The sequence below is a fragment of the Nansenia antarctica genome (assembly GCF_963989245.1).
Source record: "Nansenia antarctica genome assembly, chromosome: 16".
Lineage (NCBI taxonomy): Eukaryota > Metazoa > Chordata > Actinopteri > Argentiniformes > Microstomatidae > Nansenia > Nansenia antarctica.
The window spans coordinates 2,531,120-2,548,759 of record NC_137686.1 but is presented as its reverse complement, the minus strand read 5'-3'; the positions used below and the strand labels follow the sequence as shown (position 1 = coordinate 2,548,759).

The window sequence follows — 17,640 nt, the reverse complement described above, 5'->3', positions numbered from 1 at the left end:
GTGAATCCTGGTCCAGCGACTGTTATGGTCTGATGTCCTTGCAACAGAAATCCATGCACTTTTCGGTGACTTGCGATTTAACCTTAGCTGGTAATGTTTTGGAGAAAAAGTTGGGCATCGAAAGTTGGCTTGTGCTAGCATCATCTATGGTGCATCCATGGTCAACATGACGTTGCATATGGGATGAACCGGGTTTGAATGAATGAATGAATGAATGAATGAATGAATGAATGGTCTTTATTGTCATTGCTATAGTGGCAAAGTGTTCGTACCCAGGGTGGGATGGGTCTCTGGAGATCTTGGAGGCCTTCCTGAGACAGCGTGTGTTGTACAGCTCTTCCAGAGAGGGTTAGGGTTTCTTTCTATCGTAGCCTAGCATAGTATTGCAATTTCTGCACTGTACTGTCAAGATTCTTCCACAATGCAGCTTACCCAGACACATTGGAAACTATCAAAAGCTCTGCCTTTGCTAGCTGAGGTTTTAGCTTCTCCATCTTCTTGATGACACTCACTTTTTTGGGGGTGGGCAGAACACTGCACTCAGAGATGGGTGCTCTGGCTTCCGGTTTGGCTATGTAGAAGGAAGACGGTTGAAAGAGGAGCTCCCGACAATTCACTTATATTCTAACTTGTACATGTAGCTAATCTCTTACGAAGCACTCCCAAATTGTGGGCATAAAGATATAGTTCAGTTTCAAACAAGAAATGCCGATTTATAAAGGAAAACAACCAGATACAGCGACAAAAACTAGATCTCTGAGCAGCAAACTAGCAGCAACAATGGCCGCTGCATCCACTACCAATGCTAGCCAGGCGGAGGAGGACAATGAAGACACGCTCTCTATGACGAAGTTAATTTCGGAATTGGCAAAACAACGTACCAGCCTTTATGAAGATATGTCCACTCTGATCAGAGACTCTGTGAAACCATTACAAGACTCTGTAGATTCCCTGCGAACCACTGTTAACTCATTCCAAAGCCGCTTGGTCTCGATGGAAACCATAACAGGTGAAAACTTCGAACGGGTCAATGCCACGGAGAAAACAGTGGAGACACTACAAACAGCCAACGCGTTCCTTATGGATAAAATTGAAGACCTTGAGAATAGATCTCGCCGGGTTAATCTACGCATTGTTAACATACCTGAGGGCAGCGAACACGGCCAGGACCCGATCCAATTCATATCTGAGATGTTGGTGGAAGTTATGGGAAGGGAAGTATTTGAGAAACCACCGGAGCTGGAGAGGGCGCACCGTTCCCTCCGTCCCAAGCCCAGGGAGGGTGCTCCGCCACGGCCGTTCGTGGTGTGTTTCCTTCGCTATCAGGAGAAGGAGCGCGCGCTGCGTTGGGCCAGGCAGCACGAATTGCGCTACCACGACAGAACCATCAGATGTTACCCTGACTTGAGCGCGGCCCTTTCCAAGAAACGAGCAGCATTTAACGACATCAAATCAGCTCTTTATCACAAGAAGATTCAGTTCAGTCTGCTCCACCCGGCCAGACTCCGCGTCACCTTTCAGAACAAGACATTCGAGTTCCAGACACCAGAAGAGGCTAAAGAGTTCTATGATCGTCGCATCAACACTGCAACAGCTGGAGAAGACTAGTTTAAAGTTTAATGTCAAGAACTGTTGTTACAAGCTGCTGCTCAACACCAGAGGGCAGCATAGCATACACGGAGGAGTCGAATTACAAACTTTGTACTGACGTTCAGCTGCTCAACACCAGAGGGCAGCATAGCAGACACGGAGGAGTCGAATTACAGACTTTGTACTGACGTTCAGCTGCTCAACACCAGAGGGCAGCATAGCAGACACGGAGTAGGCGAGGATTTAGTTCAGTGGGTAGGGGGTGCAGGGTCCTATGGGGTTATCATTGGTTATTGGTTTATTATTTCTCATAATTTTTTGCACTTTTACCTTCAATGCGGTATACAGCCTATATCCTTCCAAGTCCTGCATACGGTACCAAGTATTCTAAATGGCTAATATACCAAATAGCACAGTGACAGATGTTGGATCACCAGTGAGCTTTGCTTCCTGGAACGTAAAAGGCCTTAATGGACCAGTTAAAAGAACTAGAATTTTCAACCATCTTAAGCATCATAAAATTGATATAGCTTTTTTGCAAGAAACACACCTGGTAGTCAAGGATCACAATAGACTTAGGAAATATTGGGTGGGGCAAGTATTCCATTCTAATTTTAGTGCTAAGGCGAGAGGAGTAGCAATCTTAATTAACAAAAAAATACAATTCACTCCAACAGATATCATTTCTGATCCACAAGGTCGATTTATTATGGTTTCTGGCTCCCTCTTTCACACACGAGTTTTGCTTGCGAATGTATATGCTCCAAATTGGGATGATGAACATTTTATCAAAAGGCTTATTTCGTCCATGCCTAATGTGCAGTCACAAACATTAATCCTGGGAGGTGACTTTAACTGTGCCATTAACCCAAGCTTAGACAGGTCTCACCCTAAATCTAGGTCCCCTTCAAAAATGGCTGCAGCTTTGAACACTTTTATATCCCAGATAGGATGTGTGGACCCCTGGCGATACAGCTTTCCTCAAAGCAATGAGTTTTCATTTTTCTCTCATGTACACCACACATACTCCAGGATCGATTATTTTTTTATAGACAAATCACTTCTCCCCTCAATAAGGAAAATTAAATATTCAACCATAGTTGAATCCGATCACTCTCCTGTCTTGATGGATCTCTCCTTCTCTCTTAACCGAAGAGAACGCCCACCATGGAGATTAAATACAGCCTTACTTGCAGACAAATATTTCTGTTCGACAATGTCTGTGACAATTGACAATTTTCTTGAAACAAACAAAAATGATTCAACATCCCCATCTTTATTATGGGAAACACTAAAAGCTGTCATTAGAGGTGAGATCATAGCATACTCGGCCCAGTTAAAGAAGGCAAAACAAAATGAACAGATTAACCTCCTGAACTCCATATCTGAACTGGACAGACAATATTCTATATCCCCTTCACCAGAGATATACAAAGAAAGATTGAGTCTTCAAACACAGTATAATTTGTCTTCTACTGATCAGGCTGAGAGACTATTACTTCGTTCACGAGGTTTAGTATTCGAACATGGAGAAAAGGCAGGACGACTTCTGGCCCATCAACTCAAATGCAGGTCTGCCACTCAATATATATCAGACATTATAAATACTTCAAACGAACACATAGTTAATCCAACTGCAATTAATGACACTTTCAAAACTTTTTACTCAAAGTTATATACCTCTGAAACACCTTCTGACAGTTCACCTATGCTAAAGTTTTTTGATAAATTAAATATTCCCCAAATGAATCGCTCTCAAAAAGAAATTTCAGATAGACCCGTGGAAATGCAGGAAATAATTGAATCAATTAGGGGAATGCAGAGTGGGAAAGCTCCAGGCCCGGATGGCTATCCAATCGAATTCTACAAAAAATTCACCACTAAATTGTTCCCTTTGCTTCTAGACATGTTTAAGGACTCCATGGACAGAGGAACCTTACCACAAACACTTACAGAGGCATCTATTACACTTCTGCTTAAACCAGGAAAGGTTGCTTCTAACTGTGGTTCCTACAGGCCTATCTCACTTTTGAATGTGGATGCCAAGATACTAGCGAAGGCTCTGGCTACCCGATTAGACCCCATCCTACCTGATATAATATCGACAGACCAATCTGGTTTTATCAAAGGCCGCCACTCCTATTCGAATATTCGTCGTCTCTTAGGCGTGATACACTCCCCTGCGTCTGATACTATACCAGAAGTAGTTGTCTCACTGGATGCTGAGAAGGCATTCGACAGGGTCGAGTGGACATATCTGTTTGAAGTTTTACAAAGATTTGGTTTTGGGCCCAAATATATCTCCTGGATTAAGTTGCTTTACTCCTCCCCTAGGGCATCGGTGGTCACAAATGGGACCCGCTCTCAGTACTTTCCCTTGTCAAGGGGAACACGGCAAGGTTGTCCGTTGAGCCCTTTGTTGTTTGTCTTGGCACTTGAACCCCTCTCAATAGCACTCAAATCTGCAGCCTTTATGCATGGGATACAGAGATGGGGCTCGGAACACAAGCTATCTTTATATGCGGATGACCTGTTATTATATATGTCCGACCCTGTGTCATGTATGCCTGACATCACGAAGCTACTCTCCAGTTTTGGCCTCTTCTCTGGATATAAGCTGAACTTCTCTAAAAGCGAATGCTTCCTGTTAAACGCCTTGGCGCTTCAGATCCCCCAGAGTAGCTTGCCCTTTCAAACATCCAAAGTTGGTTTTAAATACTTAGGAGCTAATATTACCTGTGACTTCACAGGCCTCTACAAACATAATTTCGAACCTCTCGTAAACAAACTTAAATCTGACCTTCAGAGATGGGATGCTCTCCACTTGTCCTTGGCAGGCAGAGTAAATTCGGTCAAAATGAATGCCCTACCCAGATTCCTATATTTATTCCAATGTCTACCCGTGTTTCTTCCAAAATCCTTCTTTAATTCTATAGACAGGCTTATATCATCTTTTATTTGGGGTGGTAAATCTCTGAGGGTCCGCAAAGAAATACTTCAAAGGCATAGACAGGTGGGGGGCCTAGCCCTTCCAAACCTTCTTTTCAATTATTGGGCCGCTAACATACAGAAAGTCGTCCACTGGACTCACTCTTCAAATGCGGGCTGGTGCCTGATGGAGGCAAAGTCTTGTTCCTCGTCCTCTCTTCACGCCCTGGTCACATCTAAGATGCCATTATCTCCCTCTAAATACACCAACAGTGCAGTTGTTGTCTCTACTCTCCGAATATGGTCCCAGTTTAGAGCACATTTCAAACTTCAAAGCTTTTCAATCCAGAGTCCAATATGTCACAACCACCTCTTTATCCCAGCAAAGCAAGATGTAACTTTTTCTCTTTGGCGTCAGGTGGGCCTTGTAAAATTTGGAGACCTATACATAGATGGCATATTTGCAAACTTTCGTGACCTCTCAAATAAATTCCATCTACCTAACTCGAACCTCTTTCGCTATTTCCAGATCCGTCATTTCATCCAAAGTCAATGCCCGTCCTTCCCTAACATGCCTCCATTATCTGTACTTGACACAATCCTCGATACTCCCACCAGTCAAAAAGGTCATATATCGAGACTCTACGACATCATAATGTCCCTTAAAGGAGAGTCAATTCATAAGATTAGAACAAGCTGGGAGGAAGAACTTGGTCAACAAATAGCAGATGAAACATGGAACAATGCATTAGACAGAGTGAATAGGAGCACCTCTTGTGCCCGACTTGGACTTATACAATTTAAAGTTCTTCATCGTGTCCATTTCAGTAAACACAGACTATCCAAAATATTCCCTGAGCTTAACGATATTTGTGATCGGTGTCACAATGCCCCAGCAGACCTTACCCATATGTTTTGGACCTGTCCTCAACTGACTGGATATTGGTCAAATTTCTTTAAAATTATGTCCGAGGCACTGGGTATTGATGTACGACCAAATGCCTTGACTGCCATCTTCGGGGTTTCAGAGAGCGACCGACTGACTAACATCCAAAAGAATAGCGTGTCTTTTGCTTCCCTATTGGCTCGGAGGAGAATACTGCTTGATTGGAAATCACCGAAACCGCCCACAGTCTCAGCATGGCTGAGAGACCTAATGCTATATCTTAAATTAGAAAAAATTAAATACACAATTAGAGGTTCCACAAGCAAATATTATTCTACATGGGGCTCTGTGTTGGCATATTTTGATGGTCTTAAGACTCTCCCTGAAGTTCCAACCTGAGGGATGCAGGCTTCTGACATGTCACCTCTCTAGTGTTGGTCCATGTAATGTTGCGATGACCTGTCTATGTCTCTGTAGATCCTATATGTACTGTCTTGGTAGTTACCTGGTTGCAGCTGTGATACAACAACATTATTATTGTCCAGTGTGAACATTTATTTTAATCTATTTTCTTTTCCCTTTTTTAATGTTATTACTATGCCAATGTAACTTTAGGGCCCTGCAGGAAATGTTTGGGGTTGGGTGGGGGGGTGGGGGGGGTGGGGGGGGTGGGCAGAAATGTATATAAAAAAAAAAAATTGTAAAATGTTTAATCATATTGTATTGTGTAACTTTTGAATTAAAATACTTGGAAAAAAAAAAAGAGATGGGTGCTCTGACTGAAAAGACGGTTTGTCCGAGCGAACTGACCGTTCGTGCATTTACGAAGGTACCCGTGCTAGAATTTGAATTCGTTTATTTATTTATTTTTTATTTATTTTTTATTTTTTAAATGAACTAAAATGTCATGCTTTTATGAACTTTTCATGCTCAAAATTGGGGTAGGGCCCGAGCCATACCGGTTCTGCGGCCCCTGGTACTGTGCATTCATACTATAACACTGCTACACCCTGGTACTGTGCATTCATACTATAACACTGCTACACCCTGTGGATGGAAGTACCTCTGGTTGAGAAACACTAATCAGTCAGGTTCGACACCTCGTGTGTGTGTGTGTGTGTGTGTGTGTGTGTATGTCAGTCAGAGAGGTTCGACACCTCGTGGCCCAGAAAGAAGCCCTACCTGGTCAAAGTGGCACCTGTGTTGGTTTAGAAAAAAATCCAACTATTATCTCTCTTAATCCATATTGGACAAACATCCATCCACACAACCACTTAGATGTGGAACTTAGAACCCGTGACCTTGTTTTTTCCCCCTGCACTTAGCTGACACATTTTCTCGGTGGCGAACGTGTTGGGGCCCCAGCCTCCCTGAGCGAAAGTAAGTCAGACTTAAAAGAGAAAAAAAGGGCAGGCGTATGTCCCGGTGCAGGGCGGCAGGGGAGACGAAAAAACAAGGCTATTGGGCCACAGCTGGCGGCGTTCATTTCCTTTAATTTTTTCGAAATTAATGAATTGCTGGAAGCTAATCTGTAGGGACGCAGAGCTCAATTAACAACCCTTAATCTGAGGAAAGGGTGTTTGCATTTACGGGTAGTCCAATGATGTGTTACTACAGGACAGCCTAAGGAACCGTACATGAAGTAAGTAGTGTATTACCAGGTCAAAATGACTAAGGTTTCCAGCACCTTAGATTTGAACCTGCAGTCCCCTTGTCAATAGTTACATTTCACATAACCTCTATGCCACACTTATGCGCCGTTGCACTGTGCCCGCCCCTTTGTGTGTGTGTGTGTGTGTGTGTGTGTGTGTGTGTGTGTGTGTATGTGTGCGTGGGTCCATGTTGCATGCATGCTTGTGTGTGTGTGAGCATGGCTGTGTGTCTGTGTGTGTATGTGCATGTGTGTGTGTGCATGCCCTTTGTGTGTGTGCATGCCCTTTGTGTGTGTGTGTGTGTGTGTGTGTGTATGTGTGCGTGGGTCCACGTTGCATGCATGCTTGTGTGTGTGTGAGCATGGCTGTGTGTCTGTGTGTGTATGTGCATGTGTGTGTGTGTGCATGTATTTGTGCAGAACTGTCTGTGTGTGTGTATGTGTGTGTGTATGTTGCATGCATGCTTGTGTGTGTGTGTGTGTGTGTATGTGTGTGTGAGAGCATGCCTGTGTGTGTGTGTGTGTGTGTGTGTGTGTGTGTGTGTGTGTGTGTGTGTACTGTATGTGCGTGTGTGTGCGTGTGTTTGTGCAGAACTGTCCGTGTGTGTGTATGTGTGTGTGTGCACGTTGCATGCATGCTTGTGTGTGTGTGTGTGTGTGTGTGAGCATGCCTGTGTGTGCGTGTGTGTGTGTGTGTGTGTGTATGTGCGTTTGTGTCTGTCCGCGTGCGCGCGTGTGTGTGTGTGCAAGCACACGTTTGCGTGTCAGTCTGAATGGCAGCTCGGCTCGTCCTCTCCTCGGCCCGCGTGCCTGTCCTGGTCAGATAGATAAGGACAGGCTAAAAATGCAAAAAATGCTGCTCCTTAGCTGCGATGAATAATTTATCTGGGTGGGTCGTCCTGAATGATTCATTAGCCATCTGGCACGAAGACAGCTACACCAGCGCGAGACGAGGTCCTATCAAAGCAACGCTAGCTGCGTGCGTCGTGTGTGCGCGTTTGTGTGTGTACAGTAAGGGTGTGAGTGTGTGAGTGTCGTGCACTCGCCGCGTGCGTGTGTATGCGTGGGAGGGGGATGACCTGTAGCCTACTCAGCATGGGCTCATACACCGCTACGGTATACACACTCCTAGCTCCTAGCTCCACCCCTAGATCTCCTAGCTCCACCCCTAGCTCCACCCCTAGATCTCCTAGCTCCACCCCTAGCTCCACCCCTAGATCTCCTAGCTCCATCCCTAGATCTCCTAGCTCCACCCCTAGATCTCCTAGCTCCATCCCGAGATCTCGCTGCCTCCCGTTCTCCAGCTTCTACACAGCGCTGGATCTGCTAGCCTGCTGTACTCCCAGAGAATATAGACACAATGTAATCTATCCAGAGTGTATAGACACAATGTATTCTATCCAGAGTGTATAGACACAATGTAATCTATCCAGAGAATATAGACACAATGTAATCTATCCAGAGAATATAGACACAATGTAATCTATCCAGAGAATATAGACACAATGTAATCTATCCAGAGAATATGAATGAATGAATGAATGAATGAATGGTCTTTATTGTCATTGATATATAGTACAGGTACCATACAACGAAATTTGGGAGGGGGGGGCTCCCCTGGTGCTAGGAAAAAAATACTAAAAACAAGAAGGGAAAAGAGCTGGTTTACATAAATAAAGGCTATATACACTATCCACTATACTATACTATACAAATAAAACACTGTGCTGTACTCTATGCTATGCTATAAATATCCTAACATTTCCTATCTCTGAACCTTATGTACCCGAGGGTTGTCATATTGCACATAGTATTATTGCACATTCATTTAAAGTGTCGCAGTTTGCAGGTTTGAAATGTTCACAGTTGTGTTTCAGTATTGCACTTGATTACAATCTAATAGCTGCCATAAAATTGTCGAGATTGTCCAGGGCCTAGAACCTAGGTCTTTGCTGTGTTCAGGGCCTGAATGGGGTAGAAGCTGAGCTTCAGTCTATTTGTCCTTGCGGACATGGTCCTGAACCGCCTGCCCGAGGGCAGCCAAACAAAGTGTTCGTTCCCAGGGTGTGATGGGTCTCTGGAGATCTTGGAGGCCTTCCTGAGGCAGCGTGTGTTGTACAGCTCTTCCAGAGAGGGGAGGGGGGCGCCGATGATCTTCTGGGCCGATCTCACGACTCTCTGTAGCGCTTTCCTCTCTGCGGCTGTGCAGCTAGAGAACCACACGCAGATGCAGTAGGTGAGGATGCTCTCCACTGTGCAGCGGTAGAAGGTCACAAGCAGCTCCTGTTTGAGGTGGTATTTCCTGAGGACTCTCAGGAAGTAGAGCCGCTGTTGTGCTTTCTTGATGATGGCTGCTGTGTTGGTCTTCCAGGACAGGTTATATGTGCACCCCCAGGAATCGGAGGGTTGAGACTCTCTCCACGCTCCCTCCATCGACGAGCAGGGGCTGGACCTCAGATTTTTTCCTCCTGAAGTCCACGATGATTTCCTGGGTCTTTGACTGGTTCAGCAGCAGGTTGTTAACCTTGCACAGCTTGCCCAGCTGCTCCACCTCATCCCTGTACGCCGCCTCGTCCCCCCCCGAGATGCAGCCCACCACGGTGGTGTCGTCTGCAAACTTTACGATGGAGTTGCTGGGGTGGACGGGGGTGAAGTCGTAGGTGTAGAGGTTGTAGAGGATGGGGCTTAGCACGCAGCCCTGGGGGGACTCAGTGCTGAGTCTGAGGGCTGTGGAGGTGTAGGAGAATATAGACACAATGTAATCTATCCAGAGAATATAGACACAATGTAATCTATCCAGAGAATATAGACACAATGTAATCTATCCATACATAATTTTGTTTTAGAACTCTTCACCGGGGGGATTGTCTTGGAGTGTTTTAGACGGAAGAGTCGGGAACGGTGGTCTCATTTCGAAACGAGCTCTCCTAATTGAACTGGATAGTCCCTTGTGTGTAGTCGTCGGGAAAAAAAACATAGAGCCAGCTATTTATTCTGTGACTAATTGAGGATTAATCGCTCTCATTTGATAATCCCTTTGGAACCAGTCTATGTTTTTATACATTCATGTTTATGAATTAAATGGAAGACAATGCATTTAGACAATTATAGTCATTAATGTGTAGAGTGGTGCTGGTGTTGTTTGTTGTTGTTTGTGATGCCATTCAACCCCCCCAAAAACATAAATAAATAAAAAACCTTCAGTCTTTCTTTTTAGTTCATTCACTGTACAGAGAAATCGTTCTCATGAAATGGCAGCAACGTGATGTTCTCCCTTTTTTCCCTTGTTTTTCCCTCTCTCAACGTTCAGCTGTGTTCTTAGTGTAGGTGGAGGTGTGTGGGAGAGGCAAGTTCTGCTCATGTAATGAATTCAGCCACTTAAAAGTCTCTTTTGGTACTGTACAGTGTTCCACTTTGAGCTGGGAAGAGTGGAGCCACTCACCGTAATGTGAACAGTGACACTATACCAACATACAGGAAGAACAGCATTCATTAACTCTTCCTATCTTTCTGCCCAAATACCTTTTTTATATCTCAATACCTACCGTAAATACATATCTCTAATGCTTAATTTCTCTATAGAATGTGTTGGTGGCTTTGGTAACACTGCACTTAATGCCAACATCTAGTCAATCATAAACTGGTCTTGCTGCACCATAACACTTGTCATAAGCATGTATGGCTGCCTTATAATGGCTTATGACTAGAAACAAAACAATAACCTGACAAAACATCAGAGGGAAAACCCAAATAATCACATGGTCCCATTGTTGTTCTATTTGAGGGTATGTGACTCGTCTTTTTTGACAGGTTATTTATTTGACAAATTACCTTGTTTACCAAAAGTTCTGTCATCGCTTTCATAGCATCTTCAACCACACAGACGATGGTGCTGGACAAACATAAGGCATTTATTATATCTAGCAATTTAAGACGGTTCTATGACAATATTGACAAATACGGTATAACCGTATAACCGCCCAACCCTAGTATGTAACAATGAATGAATGAATGTTGTCATTGATATAGTACAGGTACCAAACAACGAAATTTGGGAGGGGGGGCTCCCCTGGTGCTAGGAAAAAAAAAAAAAAAAAAAAAAAGAAGGGAAAAAGAGCTGGTTTACATAAATAAAGGCTATGTACACTATCCACTATACTATACTATACAAATAAAACACTGTGCTGTACTCTATGCTATGCTATACCTATTCTAACATTTCCTATTCTCTGAACCTTATGTACCCTAGGGTTGTCATATTGCACATAGTGTTATTGCACATTCATTTAAAGTGTCGCAGTTTGCAGGTTTGAAATGTACACAGTTGTGTTTCAGTATTACACTTGATTTCAATCTAGTAGCTGCCATCAATTTGTCTAGATTGTCCAGGGCCTAGAACCTAGGTCTTTGCTGTGTTCAGGGCCTGAATGGCCCTGGGGTAGAAGCTGAGCTTCAGTCTGTTTGTCCTTGCGAACATGGTCCTGAACCGCCTGTTCGAGGGCAGCCGAGCAAAGTGTTCGTACCCAGGGTGGGATGGGTCTCTGGAGATCTTGGAGGCCTTCCTGAGGCAGCGTGTGTTGTACAGCTCTTCCAGAGAGGGGAGGGGGGCGCCGGTGATCTTCTGGGCCGATCTCACGACTCTCTGTAGCGCATTCCTCTCTGCGGCTGTGCAGCTGGAGAACCAGATGCAGATGCAGTAGGTGAGGATGCTCTCCACTGCGCAGAGGTAGAAGGTCACCAGCATCTCCTGTCCGATGTGGTCTTTCCTGAGGACTCTCAGGAAGTAGAGCCGCTGTTGTGCCTTCTTGATGATGGCTGCTGTGTTGATCTTCCAGGACAGGTCATCCTGTATGTGCACCCCCAGGAATCGGAGGGTTGAGACTCTCTCCACGCTCCCTCCATCGACGAGCAGGGGCTGGACCTCAGATTTTTTCCTCCTGAAGTCCACGATGATTTCCTGGGTCTTTAACTGGTTCAGCAGCAGGTTGTTAACCTTGCACAGCTTGCTCAGCTGCTCTACCTCATCCCTGTACGCCGCCTCGTCCCCCCCCGAGATGCAGCCCACCACGGTGGTGTCGTCTGCAAACTTTACGATGGATACATGTAAAAGTTTTGACAAGTTATGACATTATCTGGTGTAATTACCTGATCTGTTGTTACAGGTTGGCATTAGACTGTTTCACATAAGGGTGTGTGGGGGGGGTTGTGTTGTATGTTCTGGAGAGATTCTTCTGCCCAGGTCAGCCTTGAAGGAACCACAGGGCCACACAGCTTTTGTTTGCTGCGATTGATTATTGATTACTGCAGACTCCCACACCTCTCTACTGCAGACTCCCACACCTCTCTACTGCAGACTCCCACACCTCTCTACTGCAGACTCCCACACCTCTCCATGCTTTCTCTTGATTGATTATTGATTACTGCAGACTCCCACACCTCTCCATGCTTTCTCTCGCTCTCTTACTTTCTCTCCCATCCCCTCTCAGTCTCTCTCTCTCTCTACCACCCAACTCCCCACTCTCTTTCTTTCTCCCCCTTACTCTTGCCCCCCAACCATTTCCCTCTCTCTTGTACTCTCTCTCTCTCTCTCTGCTTTCAGTGGATTTTGTGTGGGCCCACACTTGACTTTCTGCCATGTGCTTTCTGCCCCCACACCCCCTGCCTCACACATCCTCCCCCACACTCCCCAACACACTCTGAATGTGTATGTGTGTGTGTTTCTCTCTCTCTCTCTCTCTCTCTCTCTCTCTCTCTCTCTCTCTCTCTCTCTCTGTGTGATGACTCCATTTAAAGTGTTTAAGTGTTTGTAAATGTAAATGCACTTATATATGCCTTATTCCAAAGCGCTTTACAACGGCCTCTCATTCACCCATTCACACACACATTCACATACCAATGGTGGCAAGCTACCATGCAAGGCGCCGGCCCGCTCACTGGGAGCAATTTGGGGTTCAGTGTCTTGCCCAACGACACCTCGACATGTGGCCAGCCGGGCCTCGAATCGATCTATGCGGTCATTAGACGCCGGCTCGACCTACTCATCTGTTTAGACAGGCTCTACCTACTCACCTGTTTAGACAGGCTCTACCTACTCACCTGTTTAGACAGGCCGGTAGTCACTTATAGCCACCTTATTGTTCCTGTTTATGTTCTGTTTATGTTGCCCCTTTGGGGTGTTCCTCTGTTTTCGTTTTTTAATCTCTTTTGATGATGTTTGTTTGCGCTTTTCTTTTCACCCATTTTATCCCTTATTTGTGTTATAAAGCACCCTGTGCATTCGTGCTGTGAAGGGCGCTATATGAATCAAGTTTGACTTACTCCTGAGCCACAGCCGCCCCTACGTCTATTTGTCATCTATTCATCACCAGGTGGTCCAGGGTGTTGACAGCTGCAGTACAGATCATTCCTCTTCACAGTTCTCTGGTGACCCATTGGAGCATACATGATAAGCATACACGTCACACAGTACTATCCAGACTTTGTGCGGTCGCCTGTTTTTTGCTTCCTGTCGATGTGTGATTGTTGTTGTCAATGCTAGCATGCGTGGGTGGAAGTATGTCAATACGAGCGTGGGTCGCTGTGAGAAAATGCCTGTAGGAGTATGCAGTTTGTATTCCGCGTCTTTCTCCACACAAACTGTACTGCATGAATCCATCCTTGAATGATAGCTGTCTTCTGTCATGCAAGAAATGATGTCTACGTGATACGTACAGGGATAGCTGACGCTGACTGGTGGTTTTCTAAATGGGTCAACTTTAACCCTGTCTCTGCCCTGACACATCTGGATCCTGAAACCCTCTTTTCCCCAAATGAATATCTATGAACAGAATATCTATGAACAGAATATCTATCAACAGAATATCTATCAACAGAATATATATGAACAGAATATCTATGAACAGAATATCTATCAACAGAATATCTATCAACAGAATATCTATCAACAGAATATCTATCAACAGAATATCTATCAACAGAATATCTATCAACAGATTTTTCCCCCAATGGAACATTTCAACATTTAGGGTTAGGGTAGAATTCTAACTTGAGATCTGCACCTGTAACCATGACGTTTCTGTACATTTTGCAATCGTGGGACATTTGTGCGATGCCACATATTGTCATCTTACATGATCAGAAGTAAGACCAGAAATAAGTAGAGTATGTCTGCTTAGCTAACCTTGATAGTGTGTGTGTGTGTGTGTGTGTGTGTGTGTGTGTGTGTGTGTGTGTGTGTGTGTGTGTGTGTGTGTGTGCAGGATCATGGCCACAGCAGGAGCACACATGAACATCCCTGTGGACCTGCGGACCCTGAGGGCTGTGCGCGTGCTGAGGCCTCTCAAACTGGTGTCTGGGATTCCAAGTGAGTGAACCACTACTTTTTTCTTTTTGAGTGAACCACTACTTCCACTACTTTTTTACTTTCTTTTGCAGATTTATTGGAATGCAACTAATTGTCAGTCAATTGTTGGAATTTGGTATTTTCGCTCTAGGCACAGGGTCAGCCATATTCTGTGCCCCTGGAGTAATTAGCGGTTAAGTGCACATGCAGTGCTCAAGGGCACATGCAGCTCCCTCCTGAGGCGGGGATCGAACCAGAGACTTTCCGATTGCTAGCCGGCCTCTCTAACCTCTAGGCTACCACTGCCGCCCCCCTGCTATTGAACCTTATTACTAACCACTACTAACCACTACTAACCACTATTACTAACCACTACTAACCACTATTACTAACCACTACTAACCACTATTACTAACCACTACTACTAACCACTACTAACTACTACTAACCACTAATACTAACCACTACTACTAACCACTACTAACTACTACTAACCACTACTTACCACTACTAACTACTACTAACCACTACTAACCACTAATACTAACCACTACAAACCACTACTACTAACCACTACTAACCACTACTAACCACTATTACTAACCACTACTAACCACTACTATTAACCACTACTAACTACTACTAACCACTAATACTAACCACTACTAACTACTACTAACCACTACTAACCACTAATACTAACCCCTACTAACCACTAATACTAACCACTACTAACTACTACTAACCACTAATACTAACCACTACTACTAACCACTACTAACTACTACTAACCACTACTTACCACTACTAACCACTACTGACCACTACTAGCCACTACTAACCACTACTAATAACCACTACTAACCACTACTAGCCACTACTACTAACCACTACTAACCCCTACTAGCCACTACTACTAACCACTACTAACCCCTACTAGCCACTACTACTAACCACTACTACTAACCACTACTACTAACCACTACTAACCACTACTAGCCACTACTACTAACCACTACTAACCCCTACTAGCCACTACTACTAACCACTACTAACCATTACTAACCACTACTACTAACCACTTTAACCCTAACCACTACCACTACTAACCACTACTATTAACCAATACTAACTACTACTACTACTAACCACTACTAACCACTACTAACCACTGATACTAACCACTACTACTAACTACTACTAACCACTGCTACTAACCACTACTAACCACTGCTACTAACCACTACTAATCACTACTACTAACCACTACTAACCACTGCAACTAACCACTACTACTAACCACTACTAACCACTACTAACCACTACTACTAACCACTAATACTAACCACTACTAACCACTACTACTAACCACTACTAACCACTACTAATCACTACTACTAACCACTACTAACCACTACTACTAACCACTACTAACCACTACTACTAACCACTACTAACCACTACTACTAACCACTACTAACCACTACTACTAACCACTACTAACCACTACTACTAACCACTACTAACCACTACTACTAACCACTACTAACCACTACTAACCACTACTACTAACCACTACTAACCACTACTACTAACCACTACTACTAACCACTACTAACCACTACTACTAACCACTACTAACCACTAATACTAACCACTACTAACCACTACTACTAACCACTACTAACCACTACTAATCACTACTACTAACCACTACTAACCACTACTACTAACCACTACTAACCACTACTACTAACCACTACTAACCACTACTACTAACCACTACTAACCACTAATACTAACCACTACTAACCACTACTACTAACCACTACTAACCACTACTAATCACTACTACTAACCACTACTAACCACTACTACTAACCACTACTAACCACTACTACTAACCACTACTAATCACTACTACTAACCACTACTAACCACTACTACTAACCACTACTAACCACTACTACTAACCACTACTAACCACTACTAACCACTACTAACCACTACTACTAACCACTACTAACCACTACTACTAACCACTACTACTAACCACTACTAACCACTACTAACCACTACTACTATCCACTACTACTAACCACTACTAACCACTACTAACCACTACTACTATCCACTACTACTAACCACTACTAACCACTACTACTAACCACTACTAACCACTACTACTAACCACTACTAACCACTACTAACCACTACTACTAACCACTACTACTAACCACTAACCATCACAACACGATACACTCTTCATCAACCAGCACATACTGAACGGACCCTTTATGGTAGTGAATAGGCCTATAATACCCATATGTGACAGGGCATGGTTAAAAAGTCTGCAAGTAGGGGAAAATAATTGTTCTGTTTTTCCCAGATGATGAAAGGGTAGATTGTATGCTTTAAAATGATGTGTCATACATTGAAATCTGAAACAAGTTGGAGAGGTCATGGATATTTGAATGTTGATACCCTCAAAATGACCATTTTGAGAAAACCAGGCTCAAAGTCTTCACAGAGTTTTTTCACAAAGGTAATGGGTGGGAACAATAGCTGGTTAACTCCACCCTAATCACTCCCTCAAGACAACCACACCCTCAAGACAACCACTCCCCCATTACACTACCTGTCATTACCTACTTGTCATCTGTCAGTGGGGTTGTCAAGATACAAGGAAGATACAATAGAGCAATACATAAATAGAAGGGTAAAAAATAATAATGTTGTGTCCGTGTGTATGCATTTATCATTATAGTCCATAAAGCATCTAGTGGGACTTCGGTGTAGTTCCTTCCCATCCCATCTGGGCATCAAAGCTGTAATAAAAAAAGAAGACAGTACATTTAAAATGATTGCCCACTGTTACCAACACACCACTTTTACGAAATACTACTATCTTCATAAAAATAGAATTGCTTATACAATGACAATGACAAATACCTGAAGTGCTGGTGACTCACATCAAGGTGTCATCTCTCAGAAACTCTCACCTCCAACAACTTCATTGGCTCCCCATTAAATTCCGTATTCACTTTAAGATTCTCCTTCTCACCTTTAAGGGTCTCCATAACCTCATACCTCATACCTCTCTGAACTCCTTCTTACTCACACTCCCTCCCGTAGTCTCAGATCTCCTCTGCCAACCAACTTGTCATCCCTTCTGCCCGCCTGACTACTATGGGATCTAGAGCCTTCAGCCGTTCTGCTCCCCGCCTCTGGAACTCTCTGCCA

General features: G+C 44.0%; 1 protein-coding gene across 1 annotated transcript in view; it reads left to right on the top strand.

Moving 5' to 3' along the window:
* LOC308171672 (voltage-dependent R-type calcium channel subunit alpha-1E-like) overlaps positions 1-17,640 on the top strand; it is a gene marked incomplete at its 3' end in the record, with an annotated part of 200,056 nt that overhangs the window by 44,950 nt on the left and 137,466 nt on the right. The window contains 1 exon segment of the mRNA XM_080546544.1: positions 14,315-14,418. Within this exon segment, the coding sequence (XP_080402670.1) occupies positions 14,315-14,418 (104 nt within the window).